At 41.6% G+C, this 26822-nt stretch overlaps 1 protein-coding gene across 1 annotated transcript in view; it reads right to left on the bottom strand.

The window, feature by feature from the left end:
* Acadsb (acyl-CoA dehydrogenase short/branched chain) overlaps positions 1 to 26822 on the bottom strand; it is a 31284-nt gene that overhangs the window by 1444 nt on the left and 3018 nt on the right. Inside the window, exons 2-10 of the mRNA XM_069988237.1 lie at positions 17503 to 17662; positions 15023 to 15123; positions 12578 to 12784; positions 11564 to 11734; positions 10064 to 10189; positions 8581 to 8673; positions 5461 to 5550; positions 2441 to 2578; positions 534 to 633 (exon numbers count right to left, since the gene is read on the bottom strand). Coding sequence (XP_069844338.1) covers positions 534 to 633; positions 2441 to 2578; positions 5461 to 5550; positions 8581 to 8673; positions 10064 to 10189; positions 11564 to 11734; positions 12578 to 12784; positions 15023 to 15123; positions 17503 to 17662 — 1186 coding nt within the window. The remainder of the gene's footprint in view (positions 1 to 533; positions 634 to 2440; positions 2579 to 5460; positions 5551 to 8580; positions 8674 to 10063; positions 10190 to 11563; positions 11735 to 12577; positions 12785 to 15022; positions 15124 to 17502; positions 17663 to 26822) is intronic.

Raw genomic sequence — 26822 nt, 5'->3', positions numbered from 1 at the left:
TTAGGCACTTAGCTTCTGATAGCAGGACAATACTGCAAAGAATAGAATTAAACTACACTAAGAGAATATCTTCATAATTTTGGTTAAGAAAATGAAAATAGGAGATTTTGTTACTAAAAGGCCTGCTGGGACATTTAAAAAGGCAACTTTGCAAATGCAGCAATGGTACTCACCAGACACGATATTGAACATGAACTATACAACTCGGGATTGGGGATGGGAGGGAAAAAGTGGAGGGTGAGGGAAGGGGTGACACTGTCCAATAAGAAATGGGCTCTTTTCCTGAGTTAGGGAACTGTAACTCTCTACACATCACCTTGATAGTAACAATAGAAAAAAATTAAAAGCCAATTTCAATGTTTTTTAAAAATACAAATCTATTTTTCTGCTAGGAAGAGACAGGAAAAAAAAAATCTAGCCAAAAGAAGAGCCAAACAATTTGTAGTGATGAGATTAAAATTGCCTTTATCTATAAAATCAACGAACAGGCCAAACACAGTGGCAAATAAAATGAAATAGAAAAAACTACTTACCGATCTTTGAATCTCGGAAGAACTTTTCCACAGGGTAATTCTTGGTGTAGCCGACTCCTCCCATCCACTCGATGCATTTACTTGCTGTTATCCCTGAAATCTACCAAGAGCAAGTCACAGACTCCGGGCTGAGGACATAGTACTTGCACATTATAAATACAGTTATAGTAACATGGATTCACTGTTACAGGCAACTGGGAGCACTGGAGCTATTTTATAAATCGGTGTTGTCCTTTTAATCCCCTTCTCGACGGCTTTCTTTAAAAAAATCCCATCAACTCACAGAATTTTTGAAGAAAACCAGAGTGTTGGTCACACATATGAGACTGCTGACTGGTTGCCATTTATTAGCAAATATTTCTCGAGGACGTTCTTTTATACCACATCCTCTGATGAGGGATGGGCAGCTATGACCCCTTTGGTCATTTAGAGACAGACTTCAAACCAACAAGCACAGAAATGGATAAAATGCACAGGAGAGAAGAGCTTGCCAGGAAAGCTATTGTGATTTAGATGGTGACCTATTTGAGGAAACAGCTTGGCTAAGACTTAAAGCTTGAGTTAGGGGCATTTCAACAAACGCCTCAGGGGGTGAAAGAGCCAAAGGTCCCCCCACCCCCAGAGATGGCCATGGGCTCCTGTCGGGGTAAGTAGAGAGAAGAGAAGGAGGGCAGGGGTCTTGGAGAATGGTAAACAGGTTAAACATTATGGTCTTTTCCTAAGGAAGTCCCAGACGAATCCCCAGAAACTGAATATGCTGCTTTACAGGGCAGCAGAGACTGTGCAGCTGTGACTGAATTAAGGCCCTTGAGATGAAGAGATTATTATCCTAGATGATCAGGAGGGTCATGGAACAGCAGCAGTTCTTACAAGGGACAGAATGGGGCAGAAGAGTTGGCTTCTAAGGCAAGGTGACCACCGCAGTAAGGGTTGGAGAGAGACTTGAGCCTTCCACACTGCAGGCCGGGAAGATGGATGGAGAGTCTACAAGTCAAGGATTGACCCAAGCCTCCTCTAGAAGCTGGCCCTGGATTTTCCCCAGGAGCGTTCAAAGGCTGCTCTGCTGACCCCATGAAACCCATTTGATTCTGTGATACTCCTTCCAGAGTCTGGCCTGCAGAAATGGGCACTAATAACATTTAGTCTACTAAATGTTTTTGGTAATTTGCTTGCGCTAGTCACGGTCGGAAATGAGTACCAGTATCATTCCATCCGCTGTGAGAAGCCACCGGTCAGGAAGGATGTAGGTCACATAAATAAGCAGGTGATGGGGGGGGGAATACAAAAGAAACATGTAAATTCAGATGTCTTTAGGGGTACGTGGATTCAGTGTGAGGGGACCAAAGCCAGGTGGTGTGTCCCGACCCTCGGGTTTCTGACTTGAGCACTGTGTAGACAGGCTGGAGGCAGCAGTTAGGGAAGTCCAGGTAAGCCATTGGGTTTAGGAACTGGAGAGATTATCCCTGAGTACTTAAAGCCCTGGAGTACATTAGACATACTGCAAAGGCTGGGAAACAGATGCCCTGTGAATTGAGTGTATTGTTTAGTCCAAGTTTCAAGTATGACATAGCACACATTTGTGCAGAAACCATTTAGCCTAGCCTTCTTTCCTTGGGGTTTTTACATATTATTTGCTCTTGTAATGAAGGCAGCATTCACTTTGGTCAACCTGAAACCACACCCTTGAAGCCATGGCTCAGAGGAGGCTGCGTCTCCCTGAACTGGCTGCTTATGGGAGCATCCTGATCACACACAATTAAAGCTTTTTCCTACAGACCCTTCACTTTTCTCCTGTAAAAAGTGGGAAGGCCATGTTGTCTTACTTGAAGAATACCAAAGTTCAAATAGCACTCTTAAGTGAAAAGGTGAAAAAATAAAGGCTGGATTCCTTTTTTTAATCCTCTTACCTCTGAGGCAAAGTACTTGGCCATAGAAGCTTCTTTTATGAACGGCTTCCCGGCTTCGACGAGCCGGGCGGCGTTGTATGTGAGCAGCCTCGCCGCTTCCAGCTGGGTAGCCATGTGTGCCACCTGATGTTGGAGCCCCTGTAACGTTCAGGCCCAAGTTGAGAGAATTAGGATTTTTTTTGGTAGGTCATAGGACTTGAACTCTGGGCCTGCGCACTGTCCCTCAGCTCTTCAGCTCAAGGCTAGCACTCTACCACTGGAGTCACAGCACCATTTCCGGTATTCTAAGTGGTTTATTGGAGATAAAAGTCTCACTCATAGACTAAAAAAAAAGTCTCATAGACTTTCCTGCCTGGGCTGGCTTTGAACTGCAATCCTCAGATCTTAGCCTCCTGAGTAGTTAGGATTACAGGCATGAGCCACCGGCGCCCAGCTAAAATTAGGATTTCTAACACACTTTATCTCTCAGTCCAATGAGGATACTAAACACTGACACCTGAGATATACCACAAAAAATGCACATTCATATCTATTAAACATTTAAAAATCTGCAATCTAAAACAAAATGAAACATTATAGGTATTGTAGAATCTTCTTAGAAAAATGTCAAATTTCATCATTTGTTAAGATTTAAATAACAGGGGGCTGGGAAGGTAGCTCAGTGCCTTATATGCATTAGGCCCTGGGTTCCATTCCTCAACACCACATAAGCAGAAAAAGCCAGAAGTGGCGCTGTGGCTCAAGTGGTAGAGCGCTAGCCTTGAGCTGAAGAGCTGAGGGACAGCGCCCAGGCCCAGAGTTCAGGCCCCACGACCAACAAAAAAGAAAAAGAAAAAGAAAATCACAGCAGAGCACATGTTTGCTCATATCCTTTTTCCTTTCTTTTCTTTCTTTTTTTTCTTTCTTTCTTTTTGGAGGGAGGCAGTACTGGGGTTCTCTTTCAGGACCTCACACTTATTAGGCAGGCATTCTGAACCATGCCTCTAGTCCCGTTTTGCCTTAGTGAATTTTGAGGGTGGGCCTCATTTTATGCCCAGGCCAGCCTGGCTTGTGAGGCTCCTACTGTGCTTCCCTGTTTCTGGGGATGACAAGCCTGCACTGTTGTGCCCAGTTATTCTGCTTTCTCCATAGCAGCAGTAACAGGTCTACACGGGCCACCATGCCCAGCCATTGGTTGAAGGCCACTTCAACCTTGCAACCTTCTATGCCTACATTGTCTGAAACCTTGATGCCCCAGTCTCTGGTCTCCACCTCCCCAGCAGTTAGGAGAACAGCCTTGAGCCACTATATCCAGCTTGACTATATTTTTTATTTAACTGAGTTAGGAAATTTCTGACTGTGCATATGGTATCAAGACATCAAAAGCAATGGGGTATTACTTGAAGAACCAGATTTCTTCCTTCATGTAACTAACTCTATTAATGTGGCTCTACTGAAATATCTAAGAATAGTTATCAGTTATTCTATTTTTAAAGATGGACAATAAAAACTGCCCTAAAATTACTATCACCCTGTAATTTTAGAGTGATAGTTGTCACTAAATGTCTATTAATGGGGGAAAAAAAGACTGACTTAGCAAGAGCAGGAATATTAACATTTAGTTATAAACAACTTATCAGAAATATAGAGCTATTTATTATAGGCTGAAATTTCTCCCATTCCTTACTTATCCACAGCCCTTTATTGTGCACCCATTCTACTCTACTAAGCAACGGAGGTGTCGCACTGTACATTATATCCCAATGACTTATGGAGTCTAGCAGGAAACAAATAATTTTAAAGCCAGGTGTCAGTGGCTCACACCTGTAATCCTAGCTACTCAAGAGGCTGAAATCTGAGGATCACAGTTCAAAGCCAGCCCAGGCAGGAAACTCTGTTAGACTCTTATCTCCAATAAACCACTCAGAAAACTCAGAAGTGTTGCTGTGGCTCAAGTGGTAGAGCACTGGCCTTGAGCTGAAGAGCTGAGGGATAGTGCCCAGGCCCAGAGTTCATGACGGACAATAATAGTAATAATAATTTTAATACTGTGGGATAGAGGTTACAGGGAATCTTGATTAAGGTAATTACTTAACCCAGGAATAGAATTTCTTAAACAAAAAGGAGGGATAAACTGGAAAAAAATAACAGTTTGCAAATATCCTGCAGATTGTTCTTATCGATGGTTATGTGCAAAATTGTGAATACCCAGAAGCTTAAAAGGCACAGAGTAAGTATCTTCTTCCTTGTCTTCTTAAGTTTTTTTTTTTTTGCAGAAAATATATTTTCTAGTCAAATTCACTAATTCTGATCCTTTGTGTCTTGTCTTATTTATCAAATTCTTTCTTCCCTGATGTCATAAAGGTTATTTCCTTCCTCCTATGATTGTTAAAGTTGTGCTTCTTTACACTAGTTCCTTGACATATCTGAAATTTATTTTATGAGCATGGTGTGGTGTAGGGATTGCTGCATGTTTTTCAGTCTGTAAGTGGAAGAACTAGAATTTTTTTTTTTTTTTTTTTTTTTTTTTGGTCATGGGGCTTGAACTCTGGGCCTGGGCACTGTCCTTCAGCTCTTCAGCTCAAGGCGAGCACTCTACCACTTGAGCCATAGCACTTCCAGTTTTTAGGTGGTTTATTGGAGATAAGAGTCTCATGGGCTTTCCTGCCTGGGCTGGCTTAGAACCCAGATTCTTAGATCTCAGCCTCCTGGGTAGCTAGGATTTCAGGCCTGAGCCACCAGCGCCTTGCTGGAAGAACTAGATTTTTGAGCCCAAGTCTGACTCAAGACCTGCTGCTGTACTAATCAAGCAGTGAGGAGATGGGTAAATAGACCTTCCAGATATGCCACAGCTAGTCTCCACGATTATGCTTCTGTCCTGGGAGAAGAGGAAGGCATTCATAACCTATTCCGCTTCCTCTTCCCTCTCCCCTTAAAATCTTCTCAAGGGATTCCCTCTGTGGCTCTTCAACACAACTCTTTGTTAACAGGAAGAGGGGGAAAGTCTAGAACAGTAGAAAGAGCTGAATCAATTAATATACCTGAAAATCAAATACTCTTTTGCCAAACTGTATCCTTTCTTTAATATATGGAATGGTGTAGTCAAAACATCCTTGGGCCAGCCCCAGCATCTGTCAAAAACCAGAAGACAAGCATTTCTTATTGTGTTACAAGTATGCTTTTACTTATCTAACTTGAAATTTCCTTTTATAGGCAGAGGACTAGTTGAGGTGAGGAAGACCTGGAGCTACCAGGATCTACCAGATAACATGTGTTGGGTGTCAGTTACACATCCTTATGCACTGCAGATGTACAGCTAGATTGCTAGTAATTGCTAGACAATATGGAGTGATTCCACCTGAATGAGTATTTAATTCTAGAATGGACATAAATCTCCCAGCCTTGATGAGTTTATGCAACCAGGCTACTGTTTAGGAATCTCTTCCTTTAGTTTCTAATTCTCAAGGCATAAAGCTAGCTAAGCCATAGAAGTTTTGCCCAGAACTAGCCTCAAAGACTAGAAGCATGTTCCCTCCAAAAATCTGAAGTCTTCTCTTAACCTCCTACTTTCCTGTTCTGACTATGACTGGCTAGCAAGAGCTTCAGGGAAGGGGCATTACAACATAAGAGGGAGGGATTTCTGGCTGCCCATCAGAATCATTTGGGTTTCTTGATTTAAGAAAAAAATGACAGTCCGGGTCTAACACCAGGGTTAAGAACAGAATCCAATCTTGGGAAGGAAGGGGACAGTGGTGCACGGCCTAAACATCAGCACTGAAAACGCCTTGGGTGATTTACTGCACAGCCAGGGTTGAGACAACGAGAGCGAGCATCTGGCAGAAACATTAATTATCTTGCGTGAAGAACAGGTGAGGATGTGGTGCCAATCTGAGCTGGCCTGCCTCACTGCTAGCGAATTTCTATATCTATCGAACGATTCAAGCTTAGAAATGGTTTCTAAACTTCAACATTAGGAGGCCATTAAATCACTATCTAATTATGTCAAACTACATAGGTTTTAGAGAAAGAAAAGAAATCAATAGTTAAAGCTTTTGGGGGAAATGCCGTGAACATATCAATATTTCATTAGTGTTCATTCACATTTTCTTTTTTTTCCTCTCCCTTTTTTTTTTTTTTTTGTTGGTCCTGGGCCTTGAACTCAGGGCCTGGGTCTGTCCCTGAATCTCTCTGTGTTCAAGGCTAGCACTCTACCACTTGTACCACAACACCACTTCTGGCTTTTTTTGAGTGATTTATTGGAGATAAGAGTCTCAGGGACTTTTCTGCCTGGACTGGCTTTGAACTGCAATCCTCAGATCTCAGCCTCCTGAATATCTAGGATTACAGGCGTGAGCCACCAGCATCTATGCGGTGTTTCACATTTTCTTGTAGCATTTATTTTGAACTCTCCAGAGAGCAGAATATGTTAGAAATCAAATGCATAACACCTCTCCACCCCCAAGATTCCTAGACCTAGGTGAGGTAGCAGGTTCACTGTATTTCTGGCTATGAGATAATATGATGTCATTATACATTAGAAGTGAAATTTAAAGTATCCAAAATAGTCTATTTTGATATAAAGATTTAAAAAAATACTTTGAGACATGGTCTCGCTATACATCCAGGCTGGCTTTGGGCCTGCTATGCACTCCAGGTTGATCTTGAGCCTCCTTCTTCTGTCTACTGAGTGTTGGGAGCAGTTGTCAGTTGTCAATCAAAACAGATTTTTTTTCCATCTCAGTAAAATGTTGCCTTTTTCCACACTGAAGAATCAAATTCTCTGCAGCCAGAATATGGAGGATGATGACTTCAGTTCTCACAGTTATATGTGTCTTTTTCTCTAAAACACATCCTCTGAGACACTGTCTGACCTTAACTTTTAATTAGGTTATGAGATAACTTGGAGTAATTAGGCTAAAGCCCATGCCATGTATTTTACTGCCAGAAACATCTATATTATTTATGTGTGGGAACAATGAGGTCCAGTACTGTAGTTTTAATGTTATAAATCATGAAGTTAAATCACAGAAAACCTTTAAAAAGCATACATATGCCAATACTCTTTAGTAACATATTGTCTGCTTTGTGAGAAACCTATATTAACTCATGATCTAAGAATAATTCGTGGGGCTTGGCGTGTAGCTCAATGGCAGGACAGGTGCTTATTAGCATGTTCGAGGCTCTGGGTTCAATTCTCAGCAACAAAAAAGTAAATAGTAACTGAAACCCCTCTGTACATCACCTTGACAATAAAAAAGAAAAAAAGGTAGTGTGCTAACAAAGTAAGACAGCCAGAGAAAAATCTACAGTAATAATTCAACAGTTAACTATTTTGATAACTAATGTTTATCAATGTATATCTAAAAGTATAGATTCTAGAATTTTAGATACAGACTAAAAATAAAGAAAATATATTCGATAGAAGTGACATAATGTATAACTGAACCTAAAACTTCACTCATTTGTCAATACAGGAAAAAATAATACCATTTAGTGTGCATTGTAAAGGACAAATATGGGAAGAAATAGAATAGATTTCATTTTACAAATATAACTGGTACTACTTTGTTTCATACATCACAAAAAATTGCTCAACTTCCCATGAAAAATGCTAAGGAATAGATCTTTTATATCTCTAGAGATCTATAGAGATCCTCATGCAGAATAATTATTCTAAGCTGAAAAAAAAAAAAAAAACAACCAAAACTTCTGGGCTGTAGAGCTGTGGCTTAAGTGCTAGCGTGCCAGCCCTCACAAAAAAGCTAAGGGACAGCACCTAGGCCCTGAATTCAAGTCCCCAGTACTGGCATATTTACACGTTTACTTACACACACACACACACACAATTTTCTGAAGGAGTGAATTAAATTTTGAAGTTAAGAAAAGTGTCATACTTAATTTATAATATAGTTTAAAAGTTTCTGATCCACGTACTCAATTCTTGAATGCTCTCAAAGCAAAACAACTATGATTCAGTCATTTTCTGGCTCCTCAATAAATAATTAACCAAATGGAATTTGAAAAGGACCAGAACCTACCCATTCTTTCATCTCATGCAAGGGAAGAGCGCCATCTTGTGTTCACAAGCTTCCACATACCCACTGATCTTACTGCATTCCTTTTTCTATTTTAATTAGATTCTGTTATGGAATTTGACTTACCTGAGCAGCAATTCCTATTCTACCTTCATTGAGACTTCCTATTGCGTACTTATAGCCGTGCCCGACTTGTCCCAATATATTGGCTTCCGGAACCTAGAGAGACAAGTGTGTTTTTATTTCTCAATTTAATTTGACAAAATCACTTCAAGTACATACACATATATGTGTGCGTGTGCGTGTGCATGGATAAATAAACATGTAAATATGTATCTTCACAATATATATTAAATATACTCTAGAATATAGTATAGCTATACTATATACACTATACTATATGTATATATACACTATACTCTCTATATAGTATATAGTATATATACCATATATGCTATATATACTATATATTATATATATACTTATATAGCATAGTATATATAGTATAGTGTATAATGGATGTGACTAGTATCTGTGCCTCTGAATGCATGCTCCCAATTATGAAACGGCTGTACTGCTGTGCAGTACTTCACTGAATTCCAGTGAGACCACCGCTGATGCCTGGGTCTCCCTCCATGCTACTTCCCAAGTCCAAGCTGTCCACTCCTGTTATCCTCCAGGGCCCAGCACAATCTGTTCAATGATACCAATGAACTACTTCCTCCGGTTCCTGCCTATATACTCACAGTGAAAGATAACATTAAGAACTACCAAAAAGAATGCAGTACCTTTCAAAAATGAAAGCAAGAAACATTTCTTCTGCTGTGATGAACCATCCTCATAACTGTCAACCAAGAGGTGTGTGTGTGTGTGTGCACATGTGTGCACATGTGTGTGCATGTGTGTACATATGCGTGGGCCCAAAGGAGGAGGAGAAAAATGAAGGAAGGAGACAGATGAATAAAGTTAACACTAGGAACAACAAACAAAGACATAGCTTCGTCATAGGGTCAGTTGGGAGAGGGAGCAGGGCAGAATGGAGAAAACAAAGAATAGGAAGGGGGAGTTCAGTTGCAGGGGAAACAGTGAGGCCCAAACAACAGTAGTGTAAAGACTAAACCCCTCCCCACCCTCACCCCCACTGCACATGTCCACAAAGATCCAGGTCTGCTAGGAGCACTGGACAATCTGTCAACAACCTGTTTGAGAAATCTGGTTTTGTGGGGTACTGCCAGGTTGCACTCCATTCTCACTGAGCAACAACCCCATCTTGTGGCCTTTGGTGTGCTGATACCAGACTCCCTTCTCGGAAGCTGTGTGTGGTTCATGGCCCAAGAGGGAAAGCATCTGCTTAACCAATGCCAAGCTTATCAAGCATAAATGGTTCAGAGGTATGTGAGTCACAAACATCAATGCGATTACTTCTCATTGCTGTGGGCCTGAACTGCTGTGGAAAGGGCCCTGGACCCGGACTTAACCTCAGAGCACTGGCGAGGAGCTCTCAGGGCAAGCCCACTGCTCGCACTGTTCTGGCATCTCTCTTGCACCCCTCCCTACTGTGCAAAGCTTATTTCCCATGGTCCCTTGCTGATTACCCTAAGGTACCCACCTTGACATTTTCGAAGGTTAACGGGCAGGTGGAAGAAGCTCTGATGCCCATTTTCTTCTCTGGTTTCCCAATGTGAAGACCTTCAGTGTCACCATCTACTAAGAAGCAAGTGATTCCTCTGTAGCCCTAAAATGATGGAAAATGCCATCATTACTTGCACTTTTAAACTGTCCTCATTGTAAGAGTTCAAATAAAATGAAAACTAAAGAAATGGGCAAGAAAGATTAGAGATGATCAGCCACCAAATCAAGAACTTCACCATTTCTTTTACTTTTTCAGAAACTGCAGTAGACATTAAAATTATTTTCATAATAAGGCATTATATGAGCCGAGGGTTTGAGGGCTTGTGTGTGCATGCACATGCGCGTGCTGGTCCTGGGGCTTGAACTCAAGGACTGGATGCTGTCCCTGAGCTATTTTTTTTGGTTGTGGAGCTTGAACTCAGGGCCTGGGTGCTGTCCTTGAGCTCTCTTGCTCAAGGCTAGCACTCTGCTACTTTGAGCCATGGCTCTACTTCTGGTTTTTGAGTAATTTAATTGGAAATAAGAGTCTCATGGGGACTTTTTTCTGCTTGGGCTGGCTTTGATCCAAAATCCTCAGATCTCAGCCTTCTGAGTACTAGGATTACAGGGATAAACCACCAGTGCCTAACTTCCTGAACATTTTTGCTCAAGGCTAGTACAGTGCTCTACTACTTGAGTTAGACTACTTCTAGATTTTTAGTGTTTACTTAGAGATAAGAGCCTCATAGATGTTTCCTGCCTGGGCTGGCTTTGAACCAAAATCCTCAGATATCAGCCTTCTGAGGAGCTAGGTTACAGGTATAAGCTTCTGGCACCCATCTTAGAGTTGTAACAAAGTAATTATATCTATGTTAGTGAAAAGACAAAAAATGTGTTTAGCACTGTGCTGTATGTCTTTTTTCAACTGAAAAAGTATTTTGAAGTAAATGTACTATACAGATATTTAAAGACTTTATTATAAAGAAAAATTTAAATTCCACAAAACTAAAGACTAACTTCTTTATTTTTGCCAGTAGTAGGACTTGAATTCAAGAGTCTCATGTTCTCAACTGGCCTTTTAAAGTTCATGGCTGGTGGTCTACCACTTGAGCCACACCTCCATCCAGTAGAGCAATTTTACTGGCTATTTGGAGATAAGAGTCTCTTGGATTTTTCTGCCTAGGCTAGCTCTGAACCATGATCTCAGACTCCTGGGTAGCGGGATTACAGGTCTGAGCTACCAGCACCTGGCAAAGACTAGCTTCTTATATAACCTTAGATAAGTAACATATGGTCTACAATGGGATTGATAATTGTGTCGACAATATTTATTTTAGGAGAGTAAATAACAGTATAAATAAGAGAGTAAAAAATGATAGTACAAGTTTCACATTTTTCAGTATTGCGTAAAACAAAGAATTTAAAACAAAGTCCTACACAGGAAATGGAAAGAAGAAAAGAGGAGGATGAGAGGAAAGAAGTTTTGCTGTAAACTTACCAAGCTAGGGTCTACATTTGCAAAAACCAGGAAGAGTCCTGCATGTTCAGCATTGCTGATCCACATCTTTGACCCATTGATCACATAGTAACTCCCATTTTTATCAGCTCTGGTCTTCAAAGCAAACGAATCACTACCAGCTTCAGCTTCTGAAAGGCAGAAGCTTCCTATCTACATATGTGAGAAGAAAATCAAATGAACAACTGTATTTATCCTCTGCATAACAAATGCTAATGTAAAATGGACATTGTAGTTTATACCTTAGTACTTTAAAACAGACTGTGATCAAAATAGCATTTTGACAGAATTATTTCCCCCAAAGAATCCTATTTTGCCTAAGACAACTTAAGTATTTAAGAACACATTCCAGCTAAACACCAGTGGCTCACACCTATTATCCTAGCTACTTGGAGGCTGAGATCTGAGGATTGTGGTTCAAAAGCTTGAGGTGGAGCTGTGGCTCAAGTGGTAAAGCGCTGACTTTGGGTAAAAGAACTTAGAGACAGCACCCAGGCCCTGAGTTTAAGCAAAAAATCCCACATGTTTAAATAGATTAAATTATTTCTAATATTATAGCAGAAAGCTATCTCAATGCTAACTAAATGACCAACAAAGGCATTGGAAAATGGAATTGGCACAAAAACCCGCTTTTTTCAAGTTTTCTATTTTTTTTTTTTTGAGACAGTCTTGCTATGTAGCTTTGGCCAGCCTTAAACTACCAATCCTCCTGCCTTGAATTCGCAATCCTCCTGCTTCAGCTTCTGGAGTGCAGGAATTACGAATCTGCACAACCATTCCTGGCTAAAAAGAAGTTATCTAAGGATTATTTCCTAAATTTCCAAGTGGGAAATGAAGAACAGAGTACGTTTTTCTAAAAGGCTCAACTTACTGAACATTATGTGATTACTTGAACTGTGGTCTTGGGTAATAAAAGTCAATGTGCAACTACTTTTCTTCTGAAAACATTATAAACTTGGAAACGACCATCTATTTCAACAACTTCTTTCAACTCACTTTTTCTGAAGCCAGAATGGGCAAATAGGTGGCCTTCTGCTCTTCTGTCCCATGTTTTGTAATCAGCTTGTTAATTACTGTGTTCTGGATGTCACACATGAGAGACACAGATGCATCGACTTTGGCTAATTCCTCTATCACTAGGATAGAGGAAAAAAATGAAGCTCCTGTTCCTCCATACTTTGTATCGGTTTCAATTCCCATCAGCTGGAGGAAAGCAAAGGTGCAGGTTAACAAGCTGATTTTGTACTGGGAACTTCTTGCGAGAGGAAGTTCAAAAATCAATTGTACCTTTGAATTCAGCATGACTATTTTCCTATAAGTAATAAAATTATAACAAAAACTTTTGGGTTTTTGAAAAGGACAACATTACATGCTACAACTATCATTTGATTGATTTTGGCAGCCGCAAAGAGCAAAATTAAGAGGTAAAGTCCTTGTGAAACAAGCAAATGGAATGAGAAAATACCTGACACACACACACTGTGAATGGCCCTTCATGTCAAGAACTATAGCAAGTGTTCTGGTCTTTTAGCATAGTCCCTTTACACTGACCTGAATGTAATAAGTAAAGGCAGAAAAGTAACAAGCCATTGAGGCAATATTTACAGTTTTCTTTGCCTAGTTTCTTCTAGCAGGTTCTTCCACTTGGACGTTTTTTTGTTGTTGTTGTTGGTCGTGGGGCTTGAACTCTGGGCCTGGGCACTGTCCCTCAGCTCTTCAGCTCAAGGCAAACGCTCTACCACATGAGCTACAGCGCCACTTCCGGTTTTCTGGTGGTTTATTGGAGATAGGAGTCTCACAGTCTCTCCTGCCCGGGCTGGCTTTGAACCGTGATCCTCAGATCTCAGCCTCCTGAGTAGCTAGGATTACAGGCATGAGCCACCAGCGCCCGGCGGACTTTTTTTTTTTTTTTTTTGGCAGAGATAATTACTGAATGATCATTTGGGGGCCATTTTAGAAAGTCCAGGATGGTTACCAGACAACGTTCTCGCTGACATTCACTAGAGACATACTTGATAAGCCACAGGTACCTGATAATCATGACCAAGTGTGGGCTGAGGTGTACCAATAATCTTGAGCAAGGCTGGCTGTGCAGTCTCCATTTCTAGGTCTACAACATGAAACGTCCTTGGTCCTACTCCATTTGTAAGTGTTCTCATTTCAGAATAGGGGATGTGTGTATATATGACTCAAGATCCAGGTCACAGATATAGGCTAAGGCTCCTACTCTTCTCCAGGTACTTGGAATTGCTCCAGTCTGCAGCTTGGAAGACTTAGCTGACAAGAACCACAACATGGGGGAAGAAAAAAATGAATAAAATGTGACATAACCAGAAGTGATGCTTTGTGGAAGACTTGGGAGGGAAATGGATGTGCTGCAAGACTGAAAGGCAGGATAGCTATTGGATTATCTCGAGGTGGTGTCAGACATTCCTACTGTGAAGACAGTCGTTTCTCCTCCAGGAGAAATACATGACAGATGGCCGAGGAACTGGGTCAGTAGAGTCAGGAGTCAGGGCTACTATAAGCAAGAGCAGTTTATGAAGACTGTTGTTGGTTGCTCAGTGCTCTGGCCACAGGACAGCAATTTCCAAGCCCAGAGCTTGGAACAATGGCAGTGAAACGATCATGGAATCCAACTGCCTTCCATATTGGCCTTCTGTTTGGCCCTGTGTGGCTCTACGCTATTTTCTACTTTCCAAAAGTTTTACTGGCAACGTAAAATTGGAAAACTCATCAAAAGCTGATCACCTTAAAACAGGACGGAATGAAATGAGACAGCTAAGTGGCAGAGGTTATTTTTCAAACAGAATGACATGAGATTTCAGTCCATACTCTTTCAAAAGCAGTGATTAGCTCTAGGATATCCTTAGTACCCAAATTCCTTTGCACGTCTGGACAAGGCTGAGACCAGGAGTGGAGGTCGTGATATTTAAAACATTCCTGGAGTCCCCATACCAATCACCTCTCCCTGGCCACAGCCAGAGCAATTCTACTTTAATCTACATGATACGTTGTTGTTTCACTAAAAAGTAGGAAACCTGTTGTCCTGATCCATGTTTGCCATATACACAGGGATTCAGGCCAAGTATATGCTGTATTGCAGCAACTGATGAGTCTTAGTTGCAACAGTTGTCCTGTACACTGTAGGAGGCTTGGTAATCTCCCTTTCCTCTGTCCCCAGATGCCAGCAGCCTGATCCTGGGAGGGCAAAACTGCTCCAAGTTAAGAACTACAGGTCTATAGAAATATTTCTCTCATTTTCCTTATATTACAAAGCCTATTTCCAATTTAAAATGTTAGTTCAATTAAGAATCCTTAATTATATAAATAGTAACAGGGAACTAGGACCCCAATCAAAAAAGAGAACAGGTATTTTTGACATTTCACACCAGAATGTATTTACAAATGTCTGATGTTGAAGGATTATGAGATACATACCCCTTGTTGAAATAATCCTTGTATTACTGACTTTTCCATTTTTGCGTTTTCATCCATCGTTGAAACCAAAGGAGCCACTTGGTCCTGGGCAAATTTCTTAACTGTAGGAAAAACAATTGCTGGTCAGTGTACATACACTCAAGCAGCAGTCATTTTAGTCAAGGTTATAACAATTCATTAACAGTTTGCTGACAAATTTGTACTTTTAGACAGGTAAGTTATATGGGCACATTAATTAGAACTTGTGAACTAAAAAAAAGCCACAAAAACATAATTTCCTCTATACCCCTTTATTACCCTTGAGGACACTAAAGAATGAATAACAAATATATGTGGTACAAAAATATAAATACTGCAAAAAGTATAAAACATGAAAAAAAATGAAGGCCTATTCTCCACACTGGCTATCTTTGTCATCCCCAAATACAACTAATTTAAAGTCTATTTTTTAATGAAAACTTTTCTTTGAAAACTCTATCTACACAGGCATCTATCTATCTATCTATCTGTCTATCTATCTGTCTGTCTATCTATCTGTCTGTCTATCTATCTACATATCTATCTTACACAAAGGAATCTTAAGACACATTGAACTTCCACTCTACTGCCCCTCCTCTTTATTGTGGTACTGGGATTTAACTCAGGACTTCCCATTGGCTGATCAGTACTCTTTAAGGTAAGCTGTGCCCCAGCCCTTGTTTGCTTTTTAATTACTTTCTTGATAGGATCTAGCATTTTTGTCTGGGCAGGCCTCAGACTGCAATCCTCCTACCTATACTTCTCACCTACCTGGTATTACAAGAGTGAGCCATCATGCCTGGCCTCTCCACTTATAGCTCGATACCAACTAACATGGGCCTTTTTATAGATAATGGTCACATATAGGGGTTTTCTTTCTTCTTCTTCCTTTTTTTTTTTTTTTTCTTGTGCTAGTACTAGAGCTTTAACTGAATGCCCGGGTACTTTCCCTTGGGTTTTTTTCTCTCAAGGTTGGCACTCTACCACTTGAACCCCAGCTCCACTTCCGGGTTTTTGGTGATTAACTGGTGATAAAAGTCTCATGAACTTCCCTGTGTGGGCTGGCTTTGTACTGTGATCCTCCTCAGGTCAGCAAAAACCCAGCACTGCCTGACTAACAAGGGCCACCCAGAGCAATGTTTTTCCATCTCCACACCATGGAGATTTGAAGCTGGACAGTCTTTGTTGTGCAAAGTCTGTACCCTGCATATAGTTAGCAGTACCCTTGGTTTTGCCACTGGCTGCATTCTCCTTAATCCGCTGCAACCTGGAGCAAGGCAATAACGGAGACCAGACCATGGAATTGAGCTTTGGGGTATCAGGGGACCTGTAGTCTTCCGCCAGGTTCAGATCCCAAGGTTCCATTCACCAAGGTTTTTACTGGTCTTGTGCAAGAAGGTACAAACTTCAACATGTTGCAATATTTTGTATACTAGTGGTAGATGACCTCCTTATTCTGGGAAGCAGAGCTAAACAGTAAAAAGCTTAAAATTTGCATACTCCTAAGTCTACCCTCAGGCTCCCACACAGTTTAGAGTAGAGTTAGCCCACATCCAGGATAGAAATCTGAATTCGCTGATAGATCTTTCCAGGAAACTCCCAGTGTTTTGAGAGTATGTTGGGGAGATGGTATTCCAAACTCCTAGTCCTTTTGGGCTAACTATTTGGTAGTTACAGGCCCACACTCTAAAGCTATGTAAGAAACTGGAAAGGCAGCTTCTGGAAAACTCTAGGGAACCAGGGAACAGATGCTGAGATAGCCTGTATTCTGCTGTTGTTGTTTTTCACAGTTTGGACATGTATTACTTCCATTCAAGTGGCTCAAGCCTATAATCATCATTAGTTGTGAGGCAGAAACTGGGGCACTATAGTTCAAGGCCAGCAAGGCAAACATTGACAGTCCATTTCAACCACTGTCTGAGTGCCCTGGCCAGGGACAGCTACCCAGCTATGTGGAAGCACAATGGCCGGGTGTAGCCGTAGGCCCCCATTATCCCAGTGCACCAGGAAGCACAAGTAGGAGGATCGAAGCTCGGCATGAATCCCAACTCTGAAAACCAATGCAAAATGGGGCTGGAAGGGTAGCTAAGTGATAGAGAGCCTACTTAACAAGTGCAAGGCCCTAAATTCCATCTCCACTACTGCCAGAAAGAAAAAGAAACAAACAAAACTTTATTGGTGCACCTGTAATTCAGGTACTTGGGAAGCTATCGCAAGAGAATCACTTGAGCCAGGGGTTTGAGACTAGCCTGAACAACATAGTGAGACTGTTTCAAAGGCAAAACAAAAACCAAACCAAACCAAAGAATACTCTAAAAGAACCAACCAAATAAACAAAAACAACAAAACCCCATTCATAAACTTAGATGAGCATATCTTCTACTGTCATATGTCATGGTATATGATAGACCCAAGAAATGACCAGAAGAGTAACGCAGTGGGAACAGGTGGGAGACACTGACCGACTTCCTGCATCATCCTCTCTTCATCTGAAAACATCTGCAGTGGTGCGCAGGACAGTTCATTATTCTTTAGTTTGAGTAGAGCTTCTGACTGGGAAGATTTTAGGACATGTGGAGGAATTTTCCATGAAGACAGGCAACTTGGGAAGTTTCTTCTTAGCTTTAGGAAACAGCCAATGAAACAGAGAAGAAAGAAGGGAGAAATTTAAATATGAGTCTCTTTGGAAATAGTCTGATAGTCCATTCTTACATTTGTTAACTTTTCTTTTCTTTTCTTTTCATTTTTTTTTTTTTTTTTTTTGGTACTGGGAATCGAACCCAGGACGTTGCCCTTGCTAGGCAAGCACTTTGCCACTGAGCTACATTCCAGCTCCATTCTTACATTTCATATCACCTAAATAAGGAAGCTTACTTTAGGTATCTTCTAAACATAGATTAGTGTATCACTGTCTGAATCTCCATTACCAGCATTAAATGCTTTAAATAAACCAGCCAGAAAAAGGGAAAATAAGGGGAAAATGGAGCTCAGGATGAGAAGAAACATGCAAGAGACTGAAAGAAGAAAAAGGTAGCTGCTGCCACAAAGAAAATAGACTGGGGGAAAGAGTGGAAACACAGAGAAGGGACAACAGATACCTGAAGCAATTCTGCCCAGTGCAGATGCTGTAGTCTTATGTGTATCCCCAATGAATTTGGATGAATGAAAGCCTGAACCAACAAATTGTCCCAAAGTGCTGTGGAACTTGCCTAACCATTTTCAAACAATAGCTGGGCATCCATGGTTCATGCTACTCAGAGGCTAAGATCTGAAGTTACAGTTTGAAGGCAGCTCAGGAAGGAAAGTCTGAGACTTGTATCTCTAATTAACTACCAAAATGCCAGAAGCAGAGGTGTGGCTCACGTGGTAGAGTATTAGCCTTGAGCACAAAAGCTCAGGAACAGTACCCAGGCTCAGAGTTCAAGCCCCAGGACTGGTATAAAACAAAACAAATAACCAAATGAATTGCTTGAATTTCTTTTTTTTTTTTTTGGGGGGGTCCGGTCGTGGGGTCTGAACTCTGGGCCTGGGCGCTGTCCCTCAGCTCTTCAGCTCAAGGTTAGCGCTCTACCACTTGAGCCACAGCGCCACTTCCGGCTTTTTTCTTTTTGCTTATGTGGTACTGAGGAATCGAACCCAGGGCCTCAGGCAATGCAAGGCAAGTATTCTACCACTGAGCCACCTTCCCAGCCCAATTGCTTGAATTTCTTATTTCTAGGGGAGATTATTTACTTCACCAAGCCCACTATAGAATCCTTTCTGTCTTTTATGTCACCTTTGTACATAAGTTAATCATTAAAAGAAAACCCACCACTGAGCAACTCAACAAGCAGGTGGACCTTGATAATACCTATTTCCTGCTGACACAACTGAGAGCCACTTACTCTCAATCCTGCTGCTGCCAAAGTATATGGCAGCTCAACACAGTGATGATTTCAGAGGGAATGTGCTTAGAAAGGTAAGACATGGCATACAACATAGAGTGTGATTACTGAAGATGCTTTCTGTAAGACAGTGACTATATGCTAAGTGAATGGAATCTGGTTTCAGCCAAAGCATTAAAACATACTCTGTCTGTTCTCTTTAATAGGATCGAGGAAATGTGTGCTTTCCTTGCCTGTCAGTGCACAGCTGGGATTTTGGCTGGTTTCTGATGTCCCCTGCCCTCTGGGGTTGACTGTGGTTGCTGTGGCTTTGGTGTCCACTCCATCAAAATGATTTTCCACAGTTATAACCCATTGCACCACATCATCACATTTTTTTGTACAGGGCAGCAATTGCTACTTGAATGGAATAATGGTTATTTATGTCTTGCCAAATATTTTTTGGAGCTCAATTCTGATCTGTTTCCTACAGGATTGACCAGAGTTCTGTTGCACTGTGGACAGAGAAAGAACATCCATGACCTTAGATGGGAAGGGGAAATATTTTATTTCATTGAAGCTATTCTTGCTATTACGAGTATGAGCAAGATAAGGTAGAATTAGCACTATCTGTGACTCTGCCCTCAAAGAAATACAGCTATTATACTGAGTTGCTGCTTATGGCTTAAGATATTGTTTATGTGGGAGAGACTGGGGGTAAAGCAAAGGAAGGGGTGATATAAAAAATGTACTCATTACCTGATTTATGAAATGGTAAGTTCACTGTACAATACCTTAATAATAACAGTAAACTATGTTAAAATATTGTTTGTGCTCATTATCACTTCAAAAATCTAGCTACTAGATTATTTGGAAAGTATATATCATTATATGAAATTTTAAAAGTCTTATAACTTTAATTGTAACTGATTTCTTTATATTTCTTCCTTTTTTTTTTTTTTTTGCCAGTTCTGGGGCTTGAACCCAGGGCCTGAATGCTGTCCCTGAGCTTTAGTGTTCAACCACTTGAGCCACAGCTCCCCTCCTGTTTTTTTTTTTCTTTTATAGTTCATTAGATATGAGTCTCATGGACTTTCCTGCCTTGGCACCATGATCCTCTTATCTCAGCCTTTTAAGTAGCCAGGATTAAAGGTGTAAGCCACTGGCACCCAGCTGATTTCTCTTCTATTTGATGCATTTTAAGACATCTGTAGAAAAGGTTTATAAACTTTACTACATTGCTGTGTCTGCTCTATACCCTTTACTCATGGCCCCAAAAGGTAAGAACTCCTGAACATGGAATGATCTGGTAAGGCTTTAGTTAAGTCATTAAGTTCAAACATTGCTCCTGCATAACGAAGTGTTGTCCCAAGTGTTCTTAAATCTCCTTATAATCTAGAAGCTGTCATAATACATGAAAGGCACAGGAAGACCTAGTAGGAAAGCTTCAGATAAAGACATAGTGATCCTCTGCCAAGGGAATTCCTCAATACGAATTCCACTCTAAATGCCCACTGTCATCAGATCTCTGTGAGTGTGCCCTCCAGGGTCCTTCCTCTCTGACACAAATATGTGGAAGATAATATGCACAGATCTGAGCATATTATTTGCCTCTTCCCAGTGCTGGTACGTTATAGAATCACTTGTTCAGTGCTCAGTGACTTTTGTCACAGATGACCATCTGAGACAACCCTAAATTCACAGCCATACCCTGAACCTAAGTGTCCACCACTGCCCAGATTCATGTTTCTTTGCTCAGTCCTTCTCTCATGTTCTGAAATAATCACCTCAAATCTGACTGTCTTCAAAATTTCACCCCTCACTGCCAGCCTACAACCTCTCCTGTGTTAGAATAAACACCCACAATAGGGGGCTGGGAATGTGGCTTCATGTACAGTGCTTGCCTAGCATGCATGAAGCCCTGGGCTCGATTCCTCAGTACCACATAAACAGAAAACGCTGTAAGTGGCAGTGTGGCTCAAGTGGTAGAGTGCTAGCCTTGAGCAAAGGAAGCACAGGGACAGTGCCCAGGCCCTGAGTTCAAGCCCCAGGACTGGCAAAAAAAAGAATAAACATCTTCAGTAGGAACCTATTCGAGTCCTCATGCCAAATTCATACACCTCTCCTCTCCTCTCACAGTAAACATTGTTTTTCCTCTTAAGAACAGCCACTTCTCTTACTCTTCCCCAGGTCTATCCTCCTCATCCTCTCAGGATCCTTAGCCATCCTTTTTCCCTCTCACTCAAACTTCTCTCAGCATGAGAACTTGCTCTGATTACTGTGTTCACTCCACCTGCCCCTCTAATTCCACATTCTTTCTCCTCCCCTCCACAGTCAAACCTCATCAAAACATGGCCATACTTGCTGGTTCACTCCCCACCACCATTAGTGGAGTCCTCGGTCAGGTCACCGACATCTCCATGCTTTTCAGGCTTCCACTTACTTGCTGTCCACACAGCTGCAGCTGAGCACATCCTCCTGCCAACGCTCTTGTGCCTGCTCCCCATGACTGCCCCTTCCTCCTTGTCTGTCTAGCTGTCATCTTTCTTTCCTCCTGTCATCTCTCCCCTATGCCCAGCTACCACTTAGGAAAGGTGAGGGCAGAGGGACAGAGTCTAGGCTGTGGTTTGAGTGTATGTCACTGGTGCAATCATTTTGGATGGTTTAGTGACAGTAAAGTTAAAGACTTCAAAATTGGGTTCAGAGGCATTTAAACTTAATGGCTGATATGATGTTACTGAGCAGGGTCTTTGAGAGGCCACGAGGAAAGGAATTAAGAGGCTTCACATAACGTTCAACCCACTTGCCCTTCTGCATTCTGTCATGTGAAGTGACAACTAGTCTGCTGGTTTTGGGCATCCCGGCATCCAGAACCTGTGAGAGAACTATGTCTATTCCCTATAAAACAAATGGCTATCCCTGTCTATGGAATTACGTTATAGCAGCATGAAGCTTGTTCAGACACCACATCTGTAGAAAGCCCAGAAATTCTACTTTAGTTCACATGCACAAGTAGACAAATGTAAATAAAAGATGCAGTAAAATCTGTAAAGGTGAAAAGTTAAAAAAAATCTAGTAATCGATCAATAAAGGAATATATAAATTGTGGAACAAAAATCCAAGAGTATATCACAGCTGTTTACATGAACTATGGCGCTACATGGATCTATAATGGACCAATCTTGAAAAAAAAATGTAACACTGAGAAAATAAAGCAAGAGGTTCTGTGTGGGATGATTGCATTTATGTACACATTTAAAACACACAACTGACAGTACATAAGTTCATATGTGCTTATATCCAACTGTGGTAGAAGTTGAAAGGCTTGAATTAGAAGTACGTATCCTAAAACTACAAGGCCAGCTATTTCTGAGTATGAGAAAATGTATTCTTTTTTTTTGTCAGGCGAAAGTGTATTTGGTTTTGTGGAATATTTTCTTTACTTAGCTCAGTTGTAGCTGTTACCTGTACTGCTACTGGCACTGTTACCAGCTAGCCAAGTTAGGGTGATAAAGCGTTGATGAAGTTAGAAAAATACTTTCATAATTGCTAAGTGAAAAGAAAAATAAACCTGTGACAGAATTAGGGAATGGCCCCTTTCTTATCTTGGTACTTATCAATTGTACTTATCAACTGTACTTAGACTGTGAGCCAAGCTCCTTGATAAGGAAGAGGGAAGGTTTGGATTTGCATCAAAGCCTAGGAACTGCCCTGGAGGGGGTGCCTGCGGAGAATAATGGCATTTCACCCTTTTGTGCAAAAGTAAATGGAAATGATGATGAAATCTATCTCTCTTGTGTGTCAGAGTCGTGCATTTCTAATGTAAGGAAACGTAAAATGACATGGATTTACTAAGTAGTGGCTTTCCTCTAGATTTACAGAACCTGAAATACCTGATGACCTTCAGGTAACAGCAAAATGTGTATCTAACACCTGCCATTGGCTACTGCTCTACTGTAACTACAAGCAGAGTTAACTGTTTAACTTGTAAGGAAGCCATGTATATATTTAAAGGGCTGCCTTAGAAGACAAAGACTGGCTGCCACCACTGCGGTATTTTGGAAGAAGAGGGAAAACAGGCTTTGCGCTGGAGATGTGCACCTGAAGTCTAGATGTGCACCTCAGTACGGTACTCCTGTCCCATTCTGGGTATCTCTTCTCTCTCCCTACAAAAGCCCTTTTGTGTACCTGAGTCCCTTCAGACACAACTCTAAGACAGCTATCCTCTAGCTCCCCTTCATCTTCTTCAGGGGCTGTCCCTTGAATAAAACTAATTTCTGGAGAGGTGGTTTCCAGTGGTGAGCAGATGTGAGGCAGGTGAGCTACAGAGAAAGCAAGCAGGCACTCAATGGCTGGTCAGTGTGGGGAGTGTGCATCCTGTCTCCTGCCTGTACTGTTCAAGTCCACTCCTCCTCAGGCTGGCTCTAACTCATGCACAGTGGAATGTGTCTGTCCACAGTGGCCAGCCAAACTTCCCTTCATAAATTATCCCAGGTATTTGTTATAGTGATAGCTGAGTAAATGGATGGTGGTTTTGGTTTGTTTTCTTTTCCTTTACGATAACAAGCGCAGGATTAAAGGGTAATCTGTTTCAGTTTTACTCATTGTTATTGCCTGAGGTTAATTTAGCACATAAAAGTGGGTTTATATGGATCAACATGGCATATAAGTAGCTTTGCAGGTTTCTGGAACAATATCTAACGTAGATTATAACTCAACCTAAGTCTGTGGACAATGTAGAGACAGTGCTGTGGTACAGTGAGTTGTTGGAACTGCAGTGGCTGTTTCCTCCTGCATGCCCTGGGTGACTGGTGCCTTCCAAGTTCCCTGTGAGGAAAAGGAGGAGGAAGACAGCCAGGATTTGTTAGGTTTTGTCTAGTATGCTCTACCTGCCAGACTAGGAAATGTAATGCAACATTGCTTTATTATTTTTTTTTAATTTTTTGTCGGTCATGGGGCTTGAACGCAGGGCCTAGACAGTGTCTCCGAGCCTTTTTGTGCTCAAGGCTACTGCTCTTTGACTTTAAACTACAACACCACTTCCTCCTGAGTAGCTAGGATTACAAGTGTGAGTCATTGGCTCCTGGCTACTACATTGCTTTTGTTTGATTTTTGTGACCTTTATTTTACTTAACAAAGGCCCCAAAGAGCAAGAGAAGTGAATCTAGAAATGCTCGAGAGAAGCCACAAAGCAGTTCACCTTAAAAAAATTATAGTACACTGAGGGTTCCATACTATGTTTGCTTTCACGACTCCCAGGGGGGAGGAGGGGGCGAGGGGGGGATGGCTTAGCACATATGTGTTACAGGTAAGGAGAAACTACTGTACATTAAATGATGAAGTGTTCCTTTCTTCTTCTAACAGCTAAAGGATTCACAATCTTTTTCTCTATGGGTTGTTTGTTTTTACTTAACTCTGACCGAAAGTGGAATATTCAGCTTAAGATCTGATTGAAGCACTCATAGCTCATTTTACCTTTCCTGGTCCCTTCCCTGCTTTCACTTCCCCAAGGCCAGGCTTCTGTGGAGTCTCTCCAATCTCTGCTTGCTTTCTCCACAAATGGTGCCTTCTGTTCTTGGTATTCTCCCAAAATACCCCAACACTCTGGTGTGAAATAGGGTCAAAACAGATGGGTACAGAGCCCAGGGATCAACATAGAGGAGACCGCCTTGCTTTCCATGTGACCTGGGCCAGAACAGCAAGTTCTCATTCATAAACATGAAGGAAGACATTTGCTTTTCTCTATTCCTGAAGAAGTCTTAAATGGTAGGATTCTTCTGCAATGTAAAGTTTTTCTTTTCTAATTGTGAAATGATTTAGATCCAACGCGTTATGATGAGGTAAGGGGAATTTCTTGGATCACCTTCTTTTCAGGGAGCTCAGGCTATGCAGCAGAAAGAACATTTGAGTAGCAGTCAGATCACCAGTGGTCCAGGACAAGGTTGTACAGTAAATGCCTGCAGGTCAGGATGACACTGAGCTGAGACAGGGGAGTCTGTGTTAGAGATGAGTTCTAGCATTGTTGTCACTTGTTTGGTTCCTTTACTTTATGGGGGAGGAGGGGATACAAATTCAGCTGGTACTTTTTACTCCGTCTTTTCCCTCTTCAGGTCCAATAGCACATGAGCTGTAAGGCCTCCTCAAACTGAGGTCCACCCATTCCCCTTTTGCTTTTCTGCTTCCCTTCAAAATTTACCCAGAATGTCTGTACTCTACTCCAAAGTCTCAGACTTGGCTTCTGCTCTTTCTTACTCTCAGCTGCCCATATGCTCATCTGCATCCAGATTTCTCTTTGACTTCTGTGATACTTTCTACACCTGTTCCTTGAACAGCCTTTTTTTTTTTTTTTTGCTTATGTGGTGCTGAGGAATCGAACCCAGGGCCTCAGGCATGCAAGGCAAGCACTCTACCACTGAGCTATCTTCCCAGCCCTCCTTGAACAGCTTTTGAAAAACCTTTTCAAGTGCTGTTGAAACACTTCAATTACTAAATCTTTCCAGCGTCCTTTTCATATGCCTTCTTTTCTAATAGTCAGTGGCAAGCTAGTGGAGGGCTTGATTACACATGCAGACTTTCCAGGGCTATCTGCTCCTTTAGGTCTCATCTGATGAATTCCTTCTATAAGCTATTGACTGTTTTATCTTGCAAAGCCCTTTCACAGCCATTTCCACTCCCTGGTGGAATCTTTCAAAAGCAGATCAATTTCTAGAGTCAACAAACTGCCCATGGCAAACACTTGGCCAGTTTTCTCCCAAGTGGCAAGAATAGAGGTCTCCTTTCTCCACTCTCAAGGCAATATGATATAGACTATATTGGGTAAACTTGCCCTCAGCAGACACTGGCAATGTCTGGAGACATTTCCAGCTGCCACAGTTCAGGAATGCTCTGGCATCTTGTGGGTAGTGGACCAGAATAGCTCAAAATATCCTAAGCCACATAGGGTACCTTCCTATAGCAGACAATGGTCTAGCCAACGGCAATAGCACCACGGTTGAAAAACTCTGGTCTAACCTTTAGGAAAGAAGGAACTGAGGCCACTACAAGAAGCCTGAGAGCAAGGAGAAAGAATCCTATGGCTGCTGAAGAGGACTTTTTAAATGTTTGGCCTTGGCACCAGGGAGAAAAGAATGGGAATCGAGATCATATTTACATCTGCAACAAAGCAGCTCCTCCTATGGTGAGGAGGAATAAGTGCTCTACAAGCTTGCATGCTATGAACAGAAAAGGCTGTCAGCTGGGAGTGGTGGCAACTGTGTGAGCAAGTCCTGCAGGAAGGAGCAGGATAAGCCTGTGCTTGCTTCAGTCTGTATCGCAGAGGCCCAAACTCTATTATATGACAGGGACTTGCCGTGGGAACTCATTCCATCTCTTGACAAACTAAGTAACATGAGCTCTTCTGGCATACTATTTCTTAATTGAGAAGAGTCTTTACTTTCCTGGATCCATGGCCTGGAATCTCTACCCCTTTGCTGCCCTATCTAAACCCATGCTATCACTTCTCTGGCAAGTGACTTCAAGTCCTACCTCCTCTGCTTGAGTGTGCTCACATTATTAGCAGTAGCAATTTGCTGTCTTAAAAAGTCCTAATGTCCATCTCCTCAATCAAAAATGCCATTCTCCTGAGGTCAAGGACTGTGTTGTAAGCTTCTACATCTTTAGGACTTGGTCAAATACTTTGCATAAAATAAAGACAGCCTGCCCCTTCTTTCAGTCAGGCCACTGCATGGACAGCTATTGTTCACAAGTATCTATGGTATCACGAGCTGTCCTAGCACATAGCATCCCGGATCTCATTTGATACTGCTGTTCTCCCACTTGGCAGAGAGAAAATGGATGCAGAGGGGGAAGTCACTTGTCTGTGGTCAACAGGCTAAAAGGTGGTACAGAGAATTCACAGGTGGTACAGAGAATTCACATTC

The sequence above is a fragment of the Dipodomys merriami genome, unplaced genomic scaffold (genome assembly GCF_024711535.1).
Source record: "Dipodomys merriami isolate MVZ:Mamm:240054 unplaced genomic scaffold, mDipMer1.0.p SCAF_35, whole genome shotgun sequence".
In the NCBI taxonomy this organism is placed as follows: Eukaryota; Metazoa; Chordata; class Mammalia; order Rodentia; family Heteromyidae; genus Dipodomys; species Dipodomys merriami.
This window is presented reverse-complemented; position numbering and strand designations above follow the sequence as displayed.